At 45.4% G+C, this 24,765-nt stretch overlaps 1 protein-coding gene across 2 annotated transcripts in view; it reads left to right on the top strand.

Annotated features, from left to right (window-relative positions):
* The first annotated feature begins 4,304 nt into the window (after window positions 1-4,304).
* NT5C2 (5'-nucleotidase, cytosolic II) overlaps window positions 4,305-24,765 on the top strand; it is a 59,703-nt gene continuing 39,242 nt past the window's right edge. The window contains exons 1-2 of one of the 2 annotated variants that reach the window (XM_036385453.2): window positions 4,305-4,364; window positions 22,389-22,509. In XM_036385453.2, coding sequence (XP_036241346.1) covers window positions 22,409-22,509 — 101 coding nt within the window. In that variant the 5' untranslated portion in view covers window positions 4,305-4,364; window positions 22,389-22,408. Of the gene's footprint in view, window positions 4,365-17,784; window positions 17,854-22,388; window positions 22,510-24,765 lie in introns of those variants that run through there. The other variant, XM_036385454.2, reaches the window with a different exon arrangement.

Here is a 24,765-nt window from a genome sequence, read left to right as displayed (position 1 = left end):
ATGTTCTTCTTAGTCTGTTTTTTTCCCCAAGTATTTAATGTACTCCTCACACACAAGTGCCTTTTACCATTTCCTCAGTGTCTCCTACGCTGCATTACAATATCCTAAGTCAGGGGTTTACTACTGCGGATAACTGATCACAGAACTGAGAAGTTTCCAGCTCTGCTTAGTTATGTGTGTGGCACTGCTTTGATGACTTTACTCTGATGCTAATTGCTAATGATAGAGGCTTCTGTGGTTCTCTTTGCCGTGGAAAAGTGGGGTGCAGCTTACCCTGGCTTCTTCACTCATGCTGTTTTAGCACTGCCACACATATGTACCCTAACAGCTGAGTTAGGAGTATCACAGTCTCCTCCAGCACATGAACTACAAGGTAGTAGAAGTGCTGACTTCCATGGGGAAAGACCCTGGGATAAAATCCCTTTGCCTCCGGGAAAGGGGGAGGTGTTCTGACATCATTTACACACCCAGAAGGAGCTGCATGAAACAGCTGAGACCTGCGCCAGTTGCTGGTGTGACTGCTGGAACCATGTGGCTGAATGAGCACAAGGGATCAGAGTCACTAAGCTACAGTGAGTGCTGCTGTCCTGCAGAACAAGGCTGGGACTCCAAGGCTGGAGAAAAGCTCAACTCTGCCATGTCAGACCTGAGACGAGATGAAAAGCCGGACAAGTGGGCACAAACCAAAAGCACAACAGTGCCTGTGATGATGTTTCAGCATCAGGAAACCTTGACACTTGAGTAACTGTTGCACCACAGACACATGACATCAGAGGGAGCTTTATGAGGCTAGAAAACAAGCAGAAAACCAAAGAGAAGCAGTCCTATAGCTAAGAATTGTACACCAATGAAACAACGACGGGTTGTATTAGAGATTAAATTACCCAAGACCATTCTGTACCTCCTAGTTACTTCAAAGACCAAGTCTTGTATGTGAGACAGCAGGAGGACTCCTTAAATCTCTGTGGTACTCTCCACACAGCATCTGTCTGCTGATGAGGCTCATTAAACCACTTATCTCCTGAGCTGCAATCTGCCTGGGCTTGTGAGTCACAGGGAAAAGCCACACTCTGAGCTGTGCACACATGGCAGTGGGACACACACCTCCTGGCCAGCACAGCACATGAAACTAAAGCTCTGGGGAGCTGCTTCACCACCCAGCCTCACCACAGCAGCTTCATGAGAGGGGAAAAAGGCAGATCCCTTTCTGCAGTGTCATCCAGGAGGCTGCTGCCAGATCTCCTGTGGCACAGATGGGTCTGGCCCCCTGCAGGAGGGAGAGCTCTCTGGGTCAGGGCAGTAAAGTCAGGGAGAAAACATGTAAGTGCTAAACACATCCATAAGGAGGACGGAGGCATTTGCTTAATTGTACACACACAAACACACAAAAGTAGGAAAACGGCTGTACTGGATCCCTCCAACTCAGGAGTTTGTTTCTCACAGTGGGAGATTCATGCTTCTTTGGTATAACTTCTCTGGTTCTGTCTGTCTGCAGCTCTGGGGCTCCCCAGACAGCAGTCACATCTCTGTTTACTGGCCCTTATCTAATCAGTGCAAGTTCACGTCCTGTGTGCCATTGTGCCCTGTAATCCACAGTTTGATAATGTACTCTATGAAAAAACATTTTTTTTCATGTTTCAGAGTGGCTGCCAGCTAATTTCATTCCATGTCCCTGGCTTGTGGGACACAGTGGAAGAGCTGGGATATAGTTTCTTCCTGTGCAGAATTTTGCAGACCTCTGCCTTACCCCACTTCACCTCCTCCCTAGGCTGAAATGTTTTTGTCTATTTCATTTTCCTTCACAGACAAGCCATTTCACATTTTTAGTCATCCTTGTTGGCTTCAGTGAGTCTTCTGGGGTTATGTGTTGGAAAGACACACAGACAGACATTTCAGGAGGAGCCCTGCCATGAGGATGCATGGAAATGACAAATACAGGTGGCTGCATCTCCTAGCAAAAACTCTTGCTTGGGGGCCCGGTGCAGATGCTGGGAGATGTCCCAGGGTATTGGGAAGTGCAGGCTGAGCTTCCCTGGTGAGCAGTGCCTCCCTGCCAGAGGCTTGGCACCAAAAATGGACTTTGCTACAGCCAGAACTAATAGTTCTGTTGCTGTTGGGTGTTTCCCCTTGGAAGGGGATAGATCAAGGCTGACAGAGCCTGGAGAGGTACAATGGGCCAAGTCAGCAAAACCCTGCCCAGCTGCGTGTCCCTGTGCCAGAGGGTGGTGGCAGAGCCTTATGACCCAGAGCAGAGTGGAGGGCAGTAGGAAAAGCTGAGGGAGTCCTTGGGGAGATAAAGGAAGCATCATGGCAATGGGGACAGAAGAGCTGCTGCCAGTGTGAGGCAGACATTCCCAGCCTCTGGCTACCACTGAGGTGTGGAAAAGGAGATTGAATGAGTGTTCCAGGGGCTTGGCACAGCAGCGTGGGCCTGCATGAGGTGGGGCAGATGGATGGCTGCCATCACCCTTGTCGCTGGCAGGGATCAACCTGAGGTGGCCAGAATCCCAGTGTGAGGCCTTTTCCAGCCCTCCAGGGTCAGGAAAAACAGACAGAAAAAGCGAGGCTTGTTTTGCTGGGGAGGGTTGTTTTGCTGTGAGCTTTTTGTGGTGGTGCTGACCCAGTGTGGCACAACTTGGGGGGAACCACAGGCAGTTTGTGCTCTGCACAATGATCCCTCAGCCTGCCCAACCTAGTGGCCGTGCCTGGAGGTGTGAGGGATGTAGTCTGTGCTCACAGTAGACTGGGATGGGACACGCCTGCCCGTTACTGTGGTCACTGTCCCCCAAGCCCCCAGCCATCACCCCCGACCACCCCAGCTGCTTGGGGACCTCCTCACCACCCTCCTGGCAGCAGATGGGACACACACCGACCCCAGCCTTGTCCCAGCCCGCCCTGCAGACACACTCCCCAAAGTATCAATGATTAATCACATCGTTTTAACCAAAGCTCTGGCTCTCTTAGCCATTGTGGAGCTTAAAAATAAATGAACATTGTGCAGCATGGGGAGCTGATGTCAAAGTAGAGTGACTAGGTTTTTATTTGATACTGAAGCCCATGCTTCCTTAAGCTGCTAGCTCAAGGTATTATAAGCTCAATGGCAAACTAACACAAAGAAGCCTTGTAACAGATTTTGAAAATGAGCATTATGTGGTACAGCAATGCAGGGGCTGGCTGACAGAACTGTGGGAGCTCAGGCAGGCCAGGGAGGTGCAGGCCCGGGGGTGCAGCCCCAGACATTTTGTGTGGAGCGATGCCAGGCCTGGAAGAGGCTGCTGAGGAAGGGCTGTGTGGTTGTTCTGTGAGCTGCCACGCTGAATCACAGAATTGTTAGGGTTGGAACAGACCTCTGGAGATCTTCCGATCCAACTCCCCTGAGAAGGCAGGGTCATTCAGACCATGTGACAAAGGGATGTGTCCAGGTGGGTTTTGAATGCCCTTGTCCTCAGGGATGGAGACTGCGTCTCTTTGAGCAGCCTGTTCAGTGCTCTGCCACCCTCAGCATGAAGTTTTTCCTCATCAGAGTAGGTCATGGGTCTGGACCACCTCTTATGAGGAAAGCCTGAGGTCTGCTCAGCCTCATAAGAGGCAACTGAAACAGGGCCTCATTAGTGCATATAAATATCTGAAGGGAGGGTGTCAAGATGATGGATCCAGCCTCTGCTCTGTGGTGTCAGGCAACAGGAAAGAGGCAATGGGCAGAAGCTGATGCACAGGAAGTTCCACCTGAACATGAGGAAGAGCTTCTGTGCAGTGTGGGTGAACACGCACTGCTACAGGTTGCCCCGGGAGGACGCAGAGTTTCCCTCACTGGAGATATTCAAGAACCATCTGGACACAATCCTGTGCCACGTCCTCTAGGATAACCATGCTTGAGTGGGAGGTTGGAGCAGACAATCCACTGTGGCTCCTTCCAACCTGATCCATTCTGTGATTCTGTGACTCATGTTGAGGTGGAACTTCCTGTGGTTAAGTTTATGGCCATTGCTCCTTGTCCTGTCAATGGGCACAACTGAAAAGATCTGGCACCATCCTCTTGGCACCCGCCTTTGAGACGTTTATATGCATTGACGAGTCCCCCTCTCAGTCTCCCTCCTCCAGGCCGAACAGGCCGAGCTCCCGCAGTGTGTCCCCACACGGGGTTCGCCCCGGACTCCCCTCACGCTCGCTGCCGGTGCGGCACTTTGCCGACGCTCCCTGGGCCGCGGCCCGTGCGGCCGGCGCGGGGCTCGCACACTGCCCGCGCTCCCTGCCGGCGGGCGGGCGGGCGGGCGGGGCGGGGCGCGGGCGGCGCCTGCGCAGTGCGGGCGGCGCGGGCGCTGCGGCAGTTGGTGCGGGGCAGTTCCACCCGAGCGCGGCGCGAGGTGAGAGCGGCCGCGGGCGTGCGCGGCGGGTGCGGGGGGCGCGCGCCGGGCGGGAGTGCGCGCGGGGCGGGTGCGCGCCGGGGGCCGCTGGGACGGGCGGCGAGGGAGGCAGCGCCCCCTCCCTCGGGCGCGCGCCCCGGTGAGGGGGGTGCCGAGCCCGCGGCCGGGACTGGGGCTGGGGCGGCGCGGGGAGACCCCCGGGGCAGCGCCCGCCGCTGTTCCGCCCTGCCCCGGCGGCCGCCGCTGCCCCGTCCCGCCCCAGGCGGGGCAGCCCCCGGCCGTGCCTCAGCCCCCCGAGCTGCCCACGGCCGTGGCAGGGCGGCGATTCCGTGCCCGCTCCGCCGCCCGAGCCCCGGGCACGGTGTGTGTGAGCAGGGCCGGGGCCGGCACCCGGTGCCTCCGTTTCCGCTTTCCTTCCGCCCCACGTGGAGCGGAGGGTCCCGGCGGCGCCTTCCCGCCCGCAGGTCTCCCCGGGGCGGTGGCCGCCCGGCCGGGAGAGGCGCGGAGCGAGCGGCGCGGTGCCGGGCAGCCGAGGGTCGGGGCGGGGGCTCGCTGTCACCGCTCCCGCTCCGCTCCGTTCCGTTCGAGTTGCTCTTGGCAGTCCCGCTGTGTCAGGCTGGAGCTGATAACCCAAAGCCAGGAGCGAGGCACCAAGTAAATAAATAAATAAAACAAACCAGTGCAAGATTGCTTTCCTCGCATTTTGCTTACTCTTTTTTTTTTTTTTAATCCCTCCTTGCATGCCAAAAATAATGTTGCAAAATGTATGATGGAAACAAACCTACACTGGTTCTCTGATAGACCAGATGACTTTATACGACAGTACTGCTTCTTGTAGCACAGGCAGTTTTGAAAATTCCTGGAACCACCGAGATTATGAAACGCTCAAGTTTATTCCCTTGCTAGTGTTTCTAAAGGCTGCCAAGCTGGATGTTAAGGCTCCTCTTTGACGTGGTCTTGAGAACATTCCTCCCAAGCCATAATCACTCATGTTCTAAAATATTTTTTTAGCTCTGTAAGATTTATTGTTTGAACATCAAAGATTGCAAAATGCTCTCTAAGTAGTCACTTAAAAACGTCTCCCTGTCAGTTTAGAGTAACATCGTCACCAACTGAAACATATTGGTCCAAATACTCATTTGTCACTAGTGATTAAACTGAAAATATGAAGATTTTTAGGTCCTTTCAGGTGCTGCGTGGTTTCACTGAAAACCAGAAAGAAAACGCAAAACTGCATTTTGATCTTTGGTTCGAGTGCTGAATTTGTAGTTCCAGCACTGAGCAAAAACCCCAGTGCTTTACATGCAAATCAATCAGCTTAGCTCAGGAAGTCTGCCACTGTCCCTGTCAGCCTGTGTCAACCTAAACATATTTTAGAGTGGAACTGCTATTTAAAATAATCTCCAAAAGATCGTTCAGGAACCTGCTGGTTTGATTAACAGCAGTTGGGGTTTGTTCAAGCATAGACGTGGTTGCATTATATAGCACAATACAACCTTTACTCTGTACAGCGTCATTCAAACAAATTGTATGGCAAATGCACCACCGAACTGCGCTTAGAATGCTCCATTGAATCAAGTACAATTGCAGAGAGAAATGGGGAGAAAAGCTGTAAGAATGGGAGAGATGTTTTCAGCTGAGGTTTGAAATTAGCAGCCTGTTAGTATATTTGCACTGGTAGCAGTAGTGTTATACGATGATTCTAGGATATACGCTAGCGAAAATCAGATGCAGACTGAAACTTTCCCAGGCAAATTTCCAGTTTGTAGGCAATTTTTAATCATCGTAACGATGATGATAATAATATCCCCCTAGAACTGTCACTCCTTGTCATGTTTGATTCCTAATATAACTTGAAGAGAAAGCTAATAGACCTTTATTAAAATCACTAGAAATATTTATCCTAGACTTTTTTTTAACTTTCAGAGGATTTTTTTTTTGAACAGACAGCTAAGTCTGGTGTTTACTGGTAAACATCGTGGTATTGTGCTTTTTGGGGAACACTGAAAGGAGTGGTTTATTTCCTTCAAAAATATACAAGTATATTATTTTTGCATTGGAAGAAGGGAAGCAAACTCTTAGAATACAGTGTTTAAATTATGCTTATTGAAAAAACAGATAGCTTTATTTAATCACATCATAACTCTTACTTGCAGTTCAGCTTAATAAAATAATGCTTGTTGAAAAGTGATAGGTGGGTGGGTGAGCTGTTGCAGTGTGAGCTGTTATCTGGGGATGGTGCAGGCTGGCTGCAGAGCAGGTCTGGTGCTCCAGGACAAGCTTAGAGGGTCTGCAGCCTTTGAATCCTGCAGGAATTGTAGATACTGACTTGCCAGAAGGTGCAGGAAGAAGGGCTGACCACTGCTCTTCCCTGAAAATCTTGAGCAAGAGACAGAATTGCAGTCACACACAGTGAACCCATCGTTTTGCGGGCATTTTGAATTAGGGAGTGCTGTGGAGGTGGTGCTGTGGTGGTTCAGTACCTTGGAATTTGCCATTGCTTGGGCACTGGTGACAATCCTACACAAAGCAGCGTTACCACGGAGAAGCTGCTTGGCCTGGGGAAAGTGGATTAATGGTCTCCAGCCAGGCTGCAGTGGAAAGTTGTCATAGGAACTGGCTCGCTGTTCTGCAGGCCTGGGCCTTGTCTTCACTCCTTGGAAAGAACACCTCGGTAACCAATCACCTCAGGTTAGGAAATACTCCCGTGTAAAGCCATGAGGAGAGCAGGGCACTCTGGCTCCACCATGGGAGACTGAGGACAGAGCTGTACCCAGCAGGGCACAGCCTGGGTGATGTGCCTTGGGATGAGCTCACAGTGCCTGCTCTGTACCAGATCCCTGCCTGGGGGTGGCCCACGAACACTGGGTGTCCTGACAGAAAACAGCTGTGGCTTCTTCAGCAGTGAGAGAAAACTGAACAGAATGCGCCCAAGAGGGGAAGTCTTGCCTGGCTCTTTGGGATGTAATCGGGAAGGGATGTTTCCAAGTCAGTGCATGGGAATTCCTCACTTATTTTCTGTACTGCATCTACTTTTAAAATTTTGTTTATTTAGTGTCAGCAGCACAAATATAATTTGAATTGTTATTTGAAATGCCACAATCCGAGTCTTCAAGAGTTGGCTATTCTGTGCTGAATCTTATTATTTATGAGTATATTTGAAGAGCACATTGATATAAATATTTCCTATTTTAAAATGTCTGTTTTGTGATATTAAGGAAATTACTGTGTCATGATTATGATGCTTGTAGCAATGAGCTGTATTTTGTTTTTTAATCATTATGACTTATTAACTGGAATGGTTCCTAAAACCTGGGACTGTGCACTCTACACAGAGATCACGTGTGTAACATGAATCTGCTTCTTTGACACAACTGCAGAGGGAATCCAGCATGTACAATAAGTAGAACTTGATGTATGGTAAACAGACCTTAAGCAACATCTGGAAAAAATTGCATCGGTCTTTAAGGTAGCCACTGTAAGCAGTTGATAATCTGGACCTGCCTACATAAATGTAGGTACTAAGTCTCATGCATGTGTTTGCAGGGCTAAAAAAGTGTGGGGAGACCTGCCTATATGAAGCCATATTAGGAGAAATACATTTTTCATATGGCAGTATGAGATCAAGGAGGGAGCCTGAGTAACTCAGCCTAAAAAACCCACAGCAGTCTGTTATTACCTGAATGTGTAACAGTGTGTGCACCATACTATACAGTCAAAAGCAGATTTGCTCTTACTTCCGGGACAGTTGGGTCCCCAGACATAGGAGCAGTGAGTGGCTGTGTGCCAGAACTCTAAGTGCTGTCACTTTTTCAAGTCTGGTAGAGCATGGTAGAGCTTAAACTTGTGGCTTGCCGGTGATCTTAACTTATCCTCTGGGCATGAATACCTGCTGTGGGATTTACCAGCTCAGTCAGCCCTTTTTTGGTGGTTTCACTAGAGACACCATTCTGACTAAACTGGGGAGGTTGGAGACCCACTGTGATCATCTGCATGCTTCTCTTAACAACCACGGAAGAAAACAAGTGGGTTCTTACCCTGTGCATCATACCAGCTCAAAGTGACTTAAGTTCTGCAAAGGTGTGAGTCCATCATGTGTGGAGAGCAGGAGCCACAGTAATGAGACACCTACAGAAATGATTCTGGGACTGAAACATGTTGGCTTCTCTTTTGAAACTGAAAAATGTATGGGCAGAGCTTCTGTCGGTGGGTGGAAGGAGAAAGGGAGGTCCAAGGAGATGTGATTCTTCTGAGATTGGAAGGTGGCTCCAAAGTGAAGTTAGTAGAAACAGATGTGCAGGAACAATGTGCTCTAGTGCAGCTCATGTTGTACCCAGCCTGTAAATAAGAAGGCGGTTGTGGTCGTCACTATAACTGCCATTCCAGCTCTTTTCACCACAAGTGATTTATTTAAAAACAAAAGCTCCTTGAAGTCATTATGTGGTCCAAACTTAGCTTAATTTAGTTATAAAGTATTCACAGCTCCTAGCTATGTTTCAGATGTTTTCAGACTTGCTGTTTTGCTTGTGTGCTTACTACAAGATTGCCATTGAACCTTGCTTGGCAGAGTTGGTTCAGAGGAAGGGATAACCCAGAAAGTTCCTGTACATATTTCTGCAGGAGGCTCTGAGGTAGAGTGGTTTTCCACTGTGTATTTAAGAGCGGGCCTTTGGATTAGCTGGCTTTGATCCAGGCCTTGTAGTTCTCCCTGTTAACACTGGCATAATAGATAAAACTCTTAAGACACGTTCTTGCTAGATTTTCAGGAAGCAACTTCTCATTGAACCTTGCAGGAAGGTACACTTCCCCAAAATATTTTCCAACTGGGGTGGTCCAGTTGTGGCAGTTGTGGTGGCCAGATCTGGATTGTGAGACCTTCTGGGAGGGTTGTCCCCCTCTTGTGCGAGCTGCTGCCTTTTCCCTGGCAGCAGCTGCTGCCTGCACTGCTCTGGTAGAAACAGCTGCATCCCAGCTGTGTCCATCAGGCTCAGGAGGAAGCATTTAGCTGCACTGTTCAGGCAGTGTTTGCTGCTGAAATCAGTATTCCTTATCTCCTTTGGAGAATGTTAGCTGTGGATGGGAATCAGCTCATACTTTACTGAATCAGCTCATACTTTACTGCTTGGACCGAGCTCCTCTTGGCATTTGCATCAAATGCAATGTGTCTGGCCATGGTGTATAACAAGGGAAACTTTGTAGTCAGTTTGTAAAGTAACCTGGAAAGGAAGGTAAAATTCAGAAGACTGAAGATGGTTTAGATAAAGCACCCAGAGTTCTCTAGACTAGCTGAAATCTGCTGGTGTTTGGGTTGATTCAGTTGGTGGTGAGTTACATATAGGCATGCACAGTGAATAGTTAGGAACATGAGGTCAGAGAAGAGCATGTGAATATTCTGCTCTCAGAAACCCAAAAGAGGTCTGAGGTTTATGCCAGAGCTTTGTAATCATAACAAGGCAATTACCAATAACAACATCTAAGAATAAGTGCTAGCAAAGGGCAGGCATAGGTAATTTTGGAAGTCAGTAAATAGACCAGTTGCAATCAAAAATAAATCATCTTTTAATGTTGATTTTGTTTTTTCTCTGTCTCCAAGATACCTTTTTTTCCCCCCAGAGGAATAGCTAAACATGTTGGCAAAGGTATTTCAAATGTTTCTCTCTGATCTTTTTGGATGTTACAAAGCAATTCCATTTCAAGACTATGTAAAGATGTATGTGGCCTTTGAAGTCACAAGAAAGGGCTGTAAAATTTGGTCCCAAATGTCCTCTTAAATCATGTCCTTTCTGACACTCTGTGCAGTATTCCCTGAGAGCTTTTAAGAACAGATGCCCATAGTAGCTGCATAATTGTTTCTGTTTTATTGCTTGTTCAGTTCCTAGTGTTACTCTCATGTTACTCTCTGCATATTCTTTTAGGTCAGGATCAGTTCATTCCCTAAAGGAAAAAACTGATCAGTTGACCATAACTTGCAGGTGTTCTGAGCATCAGTTAACTCAAGACTGACCCTGGAAACTGCTCTTCCAGTTCAGTTTCTGTAGCTTTCTCATCATTGAATACCAGTGGCTGAGTGAAGCTGGAAAGAGGAATTTAGCATAGAGGCAAGCCAGACTGGTAAATCATCTGTTAGTTCTTCTGTTTGGAAACTGAGGCAGGAGTCAAATTTCATTTTCCACTCCATGCTGCAGTTATCAGTTGGTGCATCAGTGATGTTTAAGAGCAGGTCAGCAAGACAGCCTATCTTGAGTCTTTCAGTGTTTCGGGATCCTGCATTTCCCCACTGCTTACCTTGTTAAAAAAAAAAAAATGGGAAGAGTTTTACTTGCTGTGATCTGAGGTGGAGTGTCCATCAATAATTTGGGGACTTTTCCACATCTGATCAGAATAACACTGTAGCCTTTCTAAGAGTTAATTAAAAACACATTTGCAATCTAACCTTTCCTTTTTTTTTTTCATGTGATAAGAGATTAGGTAGGTTCTTAACCTCTTGTTTTACATGTGTTTTAACTTCTCTTTCAATATTGCACTGCCAGTTTTATGAGCCAAGGCCAAAATACTCTGCTTGCTAAACTTGAGCAATCAGGAGGGAACAGATGATGAAAAACTAACAGTGTTTTACTCATCTACCACTCATTTTTCTTCACAGACATGTAGAGAGTAGATATTAACAAAGACAGTAATAAAACTCACTGTGAGGCCTCATAAATCAATGTGTACTGGTGGGGTCAGGAACAAATATTGGAAAGGTTAGAACATGCAGAGAAAGAACTGTGTTCCCATGTTGTGACGCTCAAAGCAAGGCTGGGAGTTTTTCATTTGCTGATTTGAAAGCAATCAGGAGGAGGCATTTCTGGGCTGCCCAGGAGGCTTTGTGCTTGCTGGGCGTGTGGTCAGCTCTTTTTTCTAGTGGCTACGCTAGGTCAGGTAACACCCTGAAAAAGAAGTCCTGGGTGAATCAGGGCTTTCAGATTGCTCTGCTAGGGACAGATGTTCGTAAAGGTGTCTCAAAACCCAGGGGATCCAAGCTGTTTGCTCATCTGCAGCAGGACAAGACTGCGCTGTTGAATGCATCTGCAAGTCTACAGTGACAAGGTACTGGAGATTCCCTGAAGAGAGAAGTCCTGGCCAGAGGGAAGGTTCGGTGTTGGGAACTCTCAGCTCAGGTTTGGAATAGCAGGGATGTGCTGATGATGCCTTCTTAGTTGTTTGTTAATGTTCTCTCACCTTTCAGGCTGGCAGGTTTCTTCCAGTTTACAGCTGATGTAGTAGATCTGTCGCTTCATTTTGTCCCTTCTGAGAACTGCTCATGCTGGGACAAATGCAGAGACAACACTCTGTGCCCTCCTCTGCTCCTGCCAGGGAACAGGCTCCTGTGTCAGCAGGATTGATTTAACGTTAAAACCTAGGGAACTGAACTGCCCACAGAAAGGTGACTGTTTCCCCAAATTAACTTAGTGGTTTGTGTTTTGCTTGGACAGATAGTAAGAAGTTTCCAAAGAAAAGAGGTTGATTAAGTTGCAAAACGGTTTAATGTAGCTCTTTGGAATCACTTGATAAAGCTGAGTCAGTTAGGTTATCAAAGAGAAGCCAGAAACCTAGCAAGAGCTGAAAGTCATCATAGATGTTCAGTCATTTTACTGATGAATTTAGTCACATAGGATGCCTAACAAAAGCTGTACAAATTAGCAGTCTTTTGGAAGAACTTGTGTATACTGCAAAGAAAGTATTAATAAAATTAATTTACTTGTAGAGTTTCCTGTAGTGGTGCCTCGGTACTACACATTTGTGAAGATTAAATGAGATTTGGGGGCTGATAGCATCTAGATGGGGACAGTACAGTGCCCTTAGGACAGATTTGTAATTTCATTTGTAATCAGGCAGACTATAATTACTATATTTGCCTCTGATTAAAAAAACAGGTCAGAAAAGTAATGAATTGTTCTCCTTATGGGATGGGGGGGAACTTCACAGGGTAAGAGCACTTCAAAGCACTGTACAGTGTTCAGGTTCCCCAGTGTTCCATCTTTGTGCTTGCTCAGTTGGTAGGTCTGTGTGGCTTGTTTCACATCAGCAGGGAGCTGCTGCCTGCTGAGAGCAGAGTGCAGGGTAGGTTGTGGGTACTTGCCTTTGTGATCTTCATGGTGAGTGCTAGGTACCAGCCAGCCTCTGATTTGGGGAGAAAGAGGACTTTTTTATGGTGGAGGTTGCAGGGCAGGGGTACCTGTAGGTACTGAACTAGGAGGAGCACAGAGCAGGAGGAAATTGTACTTCTGGCCTTTATGAGCACTTCAGGAGAGATGAGAGCCAGCCCAGGGTCGATTTCAATGAGCACACAGGCTGTGCTCACCTGAAAGGCTGGATCAGCCTCAGGGAAGGCTTCTTGGAAGGGAGGTGGGTAATCATTGTGTGGATGAAAGCTGGAAGCCCATGAAGTCTGTATTAGGCTGGTGTGTGTCTGGAGCCCTGTGTGTTAGGATAGCAGAGAATCAGGATCCTCCTTACTGAATTATCTCTGTATTTATTTTCACAGTGCCCTTTACAGCCCAGGACTTTCATTATTTTGGTTTGGGTTTTGTGAACAAATAGCAAGTTGAAAATTGGCTGAGTTTTGTGTATGAAGTCTGTGGCTTTGCTGGGTATAATTCTATGTCTGGCATAGTTCCATAGTCATCTGTTTTTTTTGAAAGATGGGTTTATTTGTCAAAGATCTGTCTCTTACTGTTGGGTAAGTTCTCAAAAAGAAGAGGGACCAGGTTAGTATATGAGCATTTACTCAGCTTTTTTCTTAAAGAAGCTGGGAGGAGAAGGGAATGGCACTGGAAAAAAAAAACTCTTAGCAGGGCAAGAAAGTTCTCACTGACAGAGAAGTTGACAGAGCAGTTCTCAGAATTATTGGATTGTTTTCAGCTGTTGATCTCAGTGTTTATTTTCAATCCCTTTTCTAATGAAGGAGGAGCCAGTGTTCCTCAGTTCTTTACTCAGCAGTGTGTCCCTTGGCGAGTGCTGTGTCTGGAGCCCTGAGACTTGGGCTGAGCAACCAGTTGGCTCTCCTCACCAGGGCTGAGCAGGGAAACCTTTCTGCTGAGGCTGGAGGGAGATGTGAGTTCATATTTCCAGCCTGCAGAGATGGTTCAGATGCTGATTCTGCTGTCACATCTGTTTGTGGAGCCCATAAATGTGTAGAGAGGACCCTATCCTGCATGGAAGAGGGTTCAAGTATCTCTAAAAAAATCATTCTTCTTCTTTTTCAAGACTAGAAAAAAGCTAGAATGAAGTTTCAGCATCTTTGCTTTTCCCTTAAAATATTAATGAAGCAGGGATGTGATCTTCAGCGATGAGAGTTTTTTTGCCAGTAAGCTCAGTCAGTAAGGAAAGACAATAAAAATGTCCTAAGTGAACTTTTGTCTGTTTGCATTATCCAAGCTGTCCTGGTTGCATGCTCTCAGAATGGCTGTGCCACTGAGCCCAATTGTGCATCTCAAATACTTTGTTGCTGCCATGCTTCTGGAAAGGCCTGTTAGATCTGCATTTGCTCCCCAAAACACCATGGAATCTTATGAAAAGCATCATTGTTTTGAGACACTCTGATCTGCTGCCAGAAGAGCTACTGTTGTATAATCCTTAATAGCAGGTTAGAGTGGCAGTTGCTCCTAGGTTTGAAATTGGTATGTGGCAGGGTGGCTTCCCAGCTCTCTCCCTGGGGAGGGCACGTCTCATCATGTTCTTCCCTTTGGGAACTGTGACTCACACGGTGTTCAGCTGTCCTGAGTTGGGAATAGACCCTTGAACAGGCTGAACATCAGTGGTGCTACTTAGGGGTGACAAGGGAAGGGAAACTGGCAGTTCCCTTTGAGAATGGGGAGCAGTGCTCTGTCTGCTGAGTACCAGGGATTACATTTGTCTGTTCTTGCCAGCACATTGTTGTGATGTAAAAAAAAAAAAAAAGAGTTGGAATAAAAAAAAAATTATCTTGACTTCCCTTTCTGATTTGCAGAACTCACTGTGCATACTTCCATGCTGACATTTCTGCCTTTTGTGATCTCTATGTTAACCTACAGCTTGGCTGGCAAGCTGTCAGGCTTCATCTCTGTAGCAAATAAAGTATTTTCAGGTGTCATTCAAACATTGAATTCCTGTTCTGGTGGGCATTGGCATCAAAATTTACTGCCCATTTTTTCAGCTAAATCAAATATATGGGAACTCTGATAAATATTTTAAGAGAAATATACTATGAATAGTTTCTGTAGGGTTAGCTGTATTACAGCAAAGGGATCAAATTAATCTCTTGTTTTTAATCTCCCAAGACTGGGCAGCCAGAGCAATTGCTTATGGGAAAAAACAATGTGAGTGAAGTATTTGAATTATGTTACATGTTTCTTGCTGGAATTTAACAGCTGGAAACAAAAGGCAGTGAGAACATCTTCATAGCCAGGTCCATGCTTGCCTTTGGCAGGTGCTCAGTTGGACAGCAGTTTGGGAACCTCTGTGGCAGAGGCTGCTGCAGGCTGCTGAGGGCCTTTTCCCAAGAAGGAGAGTTTGGGATGCATGGTTTACATTGGTGTGGGCTCAGAAGAGCCTTTATTTATCCATTCACCTTCTGTCCATGTGAAACCACTCTCTGGAGGTTTCTTTTGAATAGTGATTGTATCTCAGCCTCATATCCACTGAGGCATTGGGGTATAAGGTGAGGAAGGCATAATACTCAATTTGACTGACCTGCTGTATAGCTCAGACCATTTGACTTTTCTGTATTAATTCTTGACTCTGCGAAAAAAAAAAAAGGCTGATTGAAACACCCACACACTTCATTAAGAGCCCTCTGATGATGATTTCAGAAATTTGTTTTTTCATAGCTATCTCTCCTCTCTGTTAATATTTTTGTGTTGGTTGATTTATTTAACTTCCAGTCACGAGGTCTTGTTCTGTTATTGCTAGACTGAGAACCCTCCACATTCAGGCTGCTTGCCTGTGTGCAAATGCTTCTAGACCATTCTCAAATCACCTGCAGAGCTGCTATTTGTACACTAGCAGCCTTCCACTCCAGCCTTACTCTCTCACAGCTTTATTCCTTTCTCAGTGCATTCCTTTCTGAATGGGGACAGCCAGCTGAAGACAGTTTTCCAGCAGAGTTTGTGTCAGTGGCAGAGAGACACGGAGTCCTGCTTGGTAGTCTTGTACACCCAAGGATCATATTTGACCTGCAGCTGCAGCATTTCTTTGAGAGCTCATGTTTGCTAATTCTTCTCTGTGATGTAGCTCTTGTGCTTCTTCACCAAGTCTTGCATTCCTTAAGTATGATCCTTCTTTTTTTTCTAGTGCTGGGAGGGCGGGGCACACTGGAGTTAGAGAAGTGGAAAAATAGCATTACTCCTAACAATCTCTTTGTGTAAAAAGCAGTAAATTGGAAATAACTAAAATGGTAGTTCTGGAGGACATAGTGAGAAGCAAGAGCTATATGGAATGTAGAAAATACACTTATGAGCTCACTGGAGAATGGAGTTCCTGTTTCAAGGCATTAAACTAATTTGCAGATAGATGAGGAGAATGGATGGTCTCATGGTACTCAGAAAGGGTCAGATTTGAGGTTTGCTCCTCAGAGTTACACTGCAGATTTCATAGTTTTCCAAATTCTATTCTAACCATCCATAACATTGATGATAATTAAATAATACTTAAAATATTGTAATGAACTAGTGCTGCTTGGAATTCCTGAAAGAATAGAACTCCTTGGATAGAAATGGATGGGCACAAGAAGAAGATCCAAATTAATGTATTTCTGGGTTTTAGTGTGTCTAATGCATCGGGTCCTGGAGTATTGCTGGAGCTCTAGGAAATGCACAGCCACTCTGTGGGTATGGTTGTCAGTAGAAAAATTCTGATTTAAAAGTCCACGTAAAATAAGCAGGGTTTTGTTAAAAATATTTTACAATGTATTTGATCCACAGACATGACTTTAGCATCTGGTTTTAAAACAGATAAAATTCAGCCTGAAATTAGATCAAATCCCATAATAAATGGGATGAGTAGAATTCTCCTTTCTTATATCTTACCCATTCAGAAGTAGTCCATGAGTTACCATTGTCTACCAGTCAGCCCATAGTCAAGTGAACATACAACTAGGAATGCTTTACCAATTTCACCAAAAGCACACTCTTGAAAAAACAGTTTCATGATGTAAGCCCTGTGGTGGTGTCCAAGAGTAACTGCTACCCCCTTCCTGTAGGAGGAGTCAGAGCCAGTAGGCTCGGAGCTAGGAGGTTTACTATGATCCACGGAGCAAGGAGAGTGTTATCAATCTAATGTAATCCAGTGGATCTTTGGATACCACAGGTGGCACCTGTAAGCTCACTACACATCTGTGGTTAACCTTAACAGGTTCTTAACAGCAGCTCTCTACCTCTTTAATACCCTGTAATCAGTATACAGAATTATCCTGCTTAAAGCCAACCTCAATTACCATGAGGTGAGAGTACGCTTTGAAGTGTCTCTTGGAAGTAATTTAATTTTCTAATATGAAGGATGTGTTTTGCCCATCCTGCCATAATGAACGTGAAGCTTTGCTGTCAGATAGGCAACAACACAGAAGTGGAAGATCTGCAAGTGAAGAATTTAACTTATGCACAAGGAGGGGAGGAAAAAAGTCAATTTTCTGATTTAGATAATTTACAAGCATCACTGCTTATCTCTCAAGTCATGGACAAAGTAGTTTTCTGAAAGCACTGCTAATTAAAAACACCTTTTGGAAACAGTTTGCCTTCGGCCATGAAGCAGAAGTGTTGGCAGTAAAAGACAAGAATGGTTTGAATTGTCATCCCAGGACTGCAAGGGAGAGGGAAGGAGCTGTGTGAACTAACAGCTAGTGTGCAGAGCTGCAGTTCAGAATAAAATCAGAGCATCATCTGGCATCCATGCAATCCCTGTGTCTTGGACCCCATCAGAAGCCTGCTGCTCTGTGGCTTCTAAGTACAGGGTGACCTCTCTGTGTCTGCCAGTTGATGCTAAGTATTGAAATTTGAATTTGTGTAAAAGTATACTGTGCTAGGAACATGCAGTGTATCTGTGATTCATCCTGACAGCGCTAGGAACTCGGACTGACTTTTTGCACAGGGACTGAGGAATTAGTGCTTCTGCATTTGCATCCCACTTGCTCTGTGTTATTACCTTCACTGGGCCTTGCTATCCCCAGCTGACAAAATGTATTATGTGAGTGGGAGCTGGTGAAGTGCTTTGGGATGGCAGGTGTGAGAATGGCACTTCTGGTGAGGCCAGGAGCCTGCCCAGCCCCTGCTCACACAGTGGCACTGGGAGGTGCCATTGAGGGGGATGACACAGTCCTGGCCACCTTTCACTGTCCATTTCAGAGGATCGGGAGCTGTGATGCTAACCTGGGTGGATTTCACCTCCTGCAGTGCTCGCTGTCCCAAGTGCCTAGCCTGATCAAGGTGCAAGCCTACTTCTGCCCTCAGTGGAGGGAGTGGACTGCTCCTAGAAAGTGAGTCACTTGCTTTTCCTAACCCCCCTTACATGGAGAGTCCTCTAAGCTGCAGAAAACGTCGCTTTTCCCCTCCCCTGCCCTATTCGTGAGGCTTTGTCATGACCCAGACCAGGAATTCGACATGAGTTACCAACAAGCCAACCCTATTCCTGCTTTTTGCAGGAATTTAGGATTTTAGGGTGGTTTGCTGCTCCCTTGCTGAGACCCCACAGAGCACTTTGAGATGGAGCAGTGCTGCAGCGGGGAGCCAGGAGCTGCTCCAGGCTTGGCAAGGGCGTCACAGACTCGTCTGTCCTCCCACAGCTCCGGCTAGACACAGAGCTCCTGAGCTCCTGAGAGCCCTGGGTGGGGTGGTTTTCCCTCTGCTCACTCTCCACTCTGCACGTCCGTGTGTGGGCTGTGCTGCCAAGGTATTAATGTGTGAGCAGAGGCAGAGGTAGTGCACGGTGAGTCAGTGTGAGTGCGCTACAACCTTGGCTCCTGCCAGGGATGCTTTTGTTTTCAGCTGTGTAAGCTCTTGGAGAATATCCTGGAAACAGTGGGATTGTCACCAGAGTTTTGTTCATCTCTGTTTTAGTGTGTATGCCTCTGATTTGGCACTGCATCATCAAAGTGTCAAGATGAACTCAGAAAAAAAAAAAAGAGAGGCAGTCAGTGCATTTAGCGTGAGCATGTCGAATATTATCAGGTGCAGAAATTTCTAACTATTTGCTGCCCAAAAAAGATCTAAAAGGTAATAGTGAAACTTGAAGGGAAATGCTTTGGAACATTTTATTTCATTTATATTAATATTTGAAAAAGCCACACTATGGATAATATTTTAAATCATCTAAAATCTGACAAATGGACTTAATTCAAAATATATGCTAAAAATCTCATGTTCTTTTGGACCAAAGCATATTTGCTGGGCAACAATTCTGTATCAAAGCTTTGCAGCTGAGATTTAAATACCTTTTCAAAAGGAATCCTGTACCATAAATGCTATCAGATTCTTAATTAAGACAGCACAAGCAAGGAGCATGTTTGCAGTAAATTATGGGGATGTGTTCTGACAGGCTTTATCTATGTAAAGATTTCTATTTTTATGTGAAGCTATTTACAGATTATTGATTTCAAAAATAGATTTGTAACTAAAGAAAGATGCATCATATTTCAGTTGCTTGGAGTTGAGAATCCTGCCCGGCTGTCTGCCTGCTCTCTTAGATATTTATTCCAGTGGCTTACAAGTGTACAGAGTGATTCTGTCCTTCTTATTTTTCCTCTCTATTTGGAAGAGGGAATTTGTATTCAGGGACCAGGTCCCAGGTTTCTTACCCATGCAAGCAGGCTGATTTTTATGCTTTTGAAGCACAGAATAATTTCAGTGAAGTCTGTGAGGCTTTTTGCATGAGTAAGACCTTGGGATGGCGAAGGTCCCTTGCAATATATTTTGTCAGTTGTCACTGTTTTGTTTCAGGGCAGCAAGCTGTTGTCACAGTGTCAGTGGAGCCTGCTAAGCTGTAAGCCTGCCTTTGAGTATGTGTAATAGAAACCTTCAGCATATTTTTTTGCTACTTAATGCTGAGTGAACATTAGAAGAAATATTTTAATAAATTGAGGCACAGCCTGAAGGTAGAGGTAATATTTTTTGTTAGAAGAACCTTTAGAATTTGAAAACTTGCAAGCTTGTTTACCCAAGAGCCTGTCTATTTTTTCCAGCCATACCAGTTGGTCTAATAAAAGATACTGTCTCTGTCTACAAACCTTGTTGTGCCTGCAAACTCTGTTGATTACATCTACAGCAAAATACCGCTGGATTATTAAAATAATTCAGGCCTTCTTTGCTTAATTATGGAAACTCAGATTTTTGTGGCTTCCTCAAGTCTCAGCTTTTTGAATCCCAACACACATGAAATGATGCTGTCTGGTTTCTTGTACTGTAGAGGAGGATTTCATCACATAGGAGCTCAAACTGCTTCACTGATTCCTTATATTAGAATGGATATTATAAAGGTAGCCTGATAAAATTCCTCTGCCATCTGGATTTTAGGGTATTTTGTAGGATGTATACTGTTGGTGTATACTGTCACCTGTCTGGCATGGATGGCCTCTGGAAGCAGTCCTAGCCTAGTACCTGTGTCAGCATCTGATGTGGTGGTGTGGTGATGGAAGCAGAAGAAATGGGAAGAGGCTGGCAGAACACGATGTCTCTGGTGTAGTCTGTGGGTGTAAGTCTTTGAATCTTGCAATGTGCCTGGCTGGGTGAGCAGAGCGGTGTAGCCCTTTTAAACAGCAGGAAGCTTGGATTTGGACTTCTTTGGAAGACCTAGACCCAGAGCTGTCCAACAGTCTAAGGCTAGCCATGCAACAGTTTTTTCAGAGCTTTTTAATGTGCCTTTTAGAGGCCTTCAATGAGTGTGTCTCTTGGACCCAAATCTGGAACTCTAGGGTAGTAGCTTCAAAATAGACCAAATTGCTGATGATCTGGACCATCTTGAAATGTGCATGGAGAAGCTGCTTTTCCACCCTGAGAAAGCACAAGCCCTTGCTGTAGTTTGCAGACTTGGGGTGTTACCCTCTGCTGCATGCCTTGGCTGGGTCTGTGACCCTTGCAGGAGCACTGCTCCTCTCCTGAGCAGCCCTGCTGTCCCTGAGCAGCCTTGCTGCAGGCAGTGCCCTCCCTTCCCAGTGAAATGGGAGCAGGTCGGTGCTCGAGGGGCGTTCACTTCTGTGTCCTGTGCTGCCTTCTGTCTGCCTTTGGGCATGGCTCAAATAGATAGCTGGTAATTACTTGTAAAGCCCTTGGTGGCTGTGGCTGGGGCTATTTTGGAAGCTGATTCTCCCTGCATGCCCTGTTGTGGAAGTTGTGGCTGGCTGGAATGGCCCGTTGCCCTCTTGCTGTGGTGACCTCCTGTCCTGGGTGTGTGGCAGGGAATTCAGGGGGAGAGCTCTCAGCAGTGGCATGCAGACTCTTGGGCTGCTGCCAGGGCCCGAATTTGGTGACCTTTAGGATGTGGCAGAAGATGCATTTGTAAACCTTGGTTATAGTAACTGGGAGAATGCTGGAGGAGGAGGAGGAATGTATTTTTTTTACAGACAAGCTGTCTGCTCTCTGTTTGATGTTTATGACCAGCAGATAGTAGGTAAATATACAAAGAAGTGCTGTGGCAATTGGAACTGTTGCTATTTAATAGAATTTAAAATGAAGAAATTATGCACATTTCCTTGAGGAGCATGCATGTGACACTGAGAGCACAGTGACTTCTAGCACTGGTTTGAATTCTTACTCTGCTCTTTACTTTGCTGGAATCATTAAATTCCCTCCTGTAAAATGAATGCAGTCATATTTTAGAGGTGTCCAGATGTAGTTGCTATATCATTACCCATGTAGTTTGTGGGTGTTTTTGTTTCTTTTAAGAAGAGCAAACAAGCCAAGACCTTCACTCTAGCAGTTGTTGGATGATATTACATGAAACCACATTCTGGTGGGTTACAGAGAGGTGGCAGGCTGAGCTGGGCTCAGCCTGGGTTCTGCTGACCAGTGGGTTCGACTACTCAGCCTTTCCTCACTTTTGGTCAGTTCATTTTGATAGGTGAGGACTGGGACTGATGAGCTGAACTGACCCACCATGGGGCTGCTTCATAACCCACATGGGGCTGCTTCATAACCCACCATGGGGCTGCTTCATAACCCACCATGGGGCTGCTTTATAACCCACCATGGGGCTGCTTCATAACCCACCATGGGGCTGCTTCATAACCCACCATGGGGCTGCTTCATAACCCACCATGGGGCTGCTTCATAGCCCTGCCTGCTGCCAGGGAATGCAGCAGCACGTGTCTGGCTGGATGAGCAAGCATGCTAATAACAAAATTGGGAAAGGTGCCCCTCTTTCCTCATGGCAGGGCCCTCCTGATGAGAAGGACTGTCTGTGGTTTGGTGGTGACAGCCAGCACTTGAGAAGGGGTGCTCATGTTTGTGAAGATCTGCTGGTGAATATTTGCATCACTCAGGTTACAGGTTTGCAGTGCGTTCTTGCTCTGCCTGAATGTGTCTGACCTGCAGAGGACAAAGGATCATCTTTCTACTTTCCTTCCAATTGTTTCTGCTAATTTAGCATCAGTTTGAAGCTTTGTCTTTGCTTAGAGATCAAATGGCCAGGGACAAGGCTCTTTGTTTTCACTCTGTGGTAAAAGTGGCAAGGTCAGTCCCAGTGGGGCTTGTACGGTTTACACTGCTGAATTTATTTTATGTATCTATCTAGGTTTTCTATCACCTACAGCTAATGCATATTGGTAACTCTAGCATCAAAAAATACCCCTTTTCAGCAATGAAAACAAGGTCTCTGTTTGTAAAGGCATTTTCACCACAATAGATAGGAATATCTTTGCAGCCATATAAAACCGCCTTCCCAGCTCTCTGTTTTAACATCTCAAAGAGCAGCATCTTACTTGACCTGCATACTCAGGTTGTCCCACTTAGGAAGTCTTGCAAAGTACCTGGCAAAACAAACTTTGAGCTTAAGAAAGCTTTTCTTTTCTATCTCTTTCAGAAATAAGTAAGCATTTGAAGATGACAACCTCATGGAGCGACCGACTGCAGAATGCAGCAGATCTCCCTGCAAACATGGATGGACACGCTCTGAAAAAGTACCGCCGGGAAGCCTATCACCGGTAAGGCATCCATGGAGCTCCAAAACCCCACATTTCCTGGGTTTTTTTGGCTTTTTAGTAAAACAGGAAGGTTGATCTTACCTTCCTCGTAGAAGTTGGTAGAAGAGGGCTTAGAAGATGGCACAGTATTGGCCTGCAGGAGTTTGCAAACCGCTGAGTTGAGATACATGTACTAGAGGGAGAGAGGATATGCTTCTTATTGCAGTCAAAGTCAGATTTTGGATAGAAGCTTTCAAGTCAATAAATAATCAGTGGCAGAGGTTTTATAATAATTATTGCACTGCACACAGGGAGAGCAGGGCCTTAGACACTGGAATGCACAAATATGAGTAAGGAAGAAATCAAATGGGGTCAAAAATTGTTTGAGAATTACACCTAGTGTGATTAACTGTGGGACCACAGGAGCATGCAGGAGCACTAGGCAAGGGCCCAGCCTTTTCACTGTTTTGTGTACCTAAAGCCATCAGAGGTCAAAATAAAAGGAATGTTATCACTCCCAGTTTATAGTTTGGGAATCAAAGTGCAGGCACTAGGTTGTTTTTACAGGATCACATTGGAGGTTTGGCTGAGCCAAGAATTTAGGCCACAGCTCTCAAGGTTCCAAGCACAGAGCATAAAAGTGGGATGAAGTCTGTATCCTTATCAGATGTCTGGACTGCTACAGAGTTAAAAACAACAGTATCTAGTAATTGTCAGTATTCTGTTTGTGGGAGGTGTATCTTCAAAGTTTAGCTTCGTTATTTTGAGAAGTCATACAGTGTGATGATGAGAGGATATTCAGCAGAAGGGGAAATGTATGTCTGATGTAGAAACAGAAACATTTAACCTCATGCTTAAATGCCACGTTGCATTTGTGATTCACATGGGTGGTATTTCTGGGGAAGTGTTTTGGAAGTGTTAGATATCTTTTGATTCTCCAAATGGAATCTAATTTGAGAAAAACGCCTTAGTGCATCATATGATTGGCCAGGTTGTGCAAGTTGCAGTGTCCAGGGCTAAGTGATGGATCCTGTGGTGCCTTTCTGAAGCTTTCCAATTTCCAATGAATATGTTTGAGCAACATGTCTTAAGTGGTGGCATTATTTGAATCTCTCTGTCAGCTGGTCTGTCAGATATGGACAGATACAGTTACATTTAATGAATGTGACTATATATAGCATGTAAGAAGAGAGGGGTTTTATACCATTCCCTGTCAAAAAATCTTCACCTTGTTGCAGTCATTGACAGGTTTACCTTTGTGTCATAAATTTATTTAAAACTTCAGCTGTGTTACTCCTGATTCAGATTGATGGAAGTCAAGTCAGAGTCATACCTATATTTTTTTTCTAAGTATTTCCTTAACATTTGTTATGTTTAAGTGCTGACAGTTTGCTAAATGTTATACAGGATGCAAAGGAAGCCATGCTTGTCTTTAAGTTCATACATTCAAGTCTTCCTCATGTTTACCCTTACTTGTGTAAGAAGTCCTTACTTTCAGAAAGAATTTCCTTATGGAAGATGGGAGTGCAGTCACATGAAGGAGGGCTTCCCACTAGGAGCTGGGATCTGGTGGCCCAAAATTAGTCTGTGGTAAAGTTTAGGTACCTGTTTTTAGCATCTAGAAATGTCTTAGGCAAAACATACCAAGCAGAAATGCTGCTAGCATCTCAGATTTTCATGGAAAGCACATCATTGGAAATACTAGGGAGGCACAATATTAAGGAGAGGCACGTTTTTGTTTTGGAATTGCTATCCTCTTTCAAAGGGAGAGAGAGGGAGGGAATGGGAGAGAATGAGAGAACCTGATGCCAAGACTGTAGTATAAATCTGTGCTATTAATGGCTTTGGTATACCAGTTTCATGGGAGTTATTTTGATAATCCAGTATTGTGAGAATCTGAAACAACCTCATTCCAGAGGCAGTGTTGTCAGATTTCTATTTCTGGTACTTTTCATGGCCGTAGTGTTAACAGATGTGATGTTACTTTAAAAAGTGCAAACTTGACATGATAAAGTATGACTGAAGTTATTTCCCCTTGGTGTTTGATATTATATTTTTTAGTGTTTTATTAATGCTTTAGGTGCAGAATACATGTGCTGGCCACAGCCATGAGTTGTAGGATGTGAATTTGTTTCACTAAGGTCCAGGTATGATCTGAGTCTTTTCTGCTTCTTTGCTGAAGCACTGCAAATTTTATGAAAAAGAGAAATAGAAAATACATGGTGTCATTGTCAAGATTATTTTCTCTTTCTTCTTTTTTTTCTGTCTCTTTTTTTC

Source organism: Molothrus ater, chromosome 8 (genome assembly GCF_012460135.2).
Source record: "Molothrus ater isolate BHLD 08-10-18 breed brown headed cowbird chromosome 8, BPBGC_Mater_1.1, whole genome shotgun sequence".
Taxonomy (NCBI): Eukaryota; Metazoa; Chordata; class Aves; order Passeriformes; family Icteridae; genus Molothrus; species Molothrus ater.
Note: the sequence above shows the minus strand (reverse complement) of the source record. Positions and strands in the feature narration are given on the sequence as shown.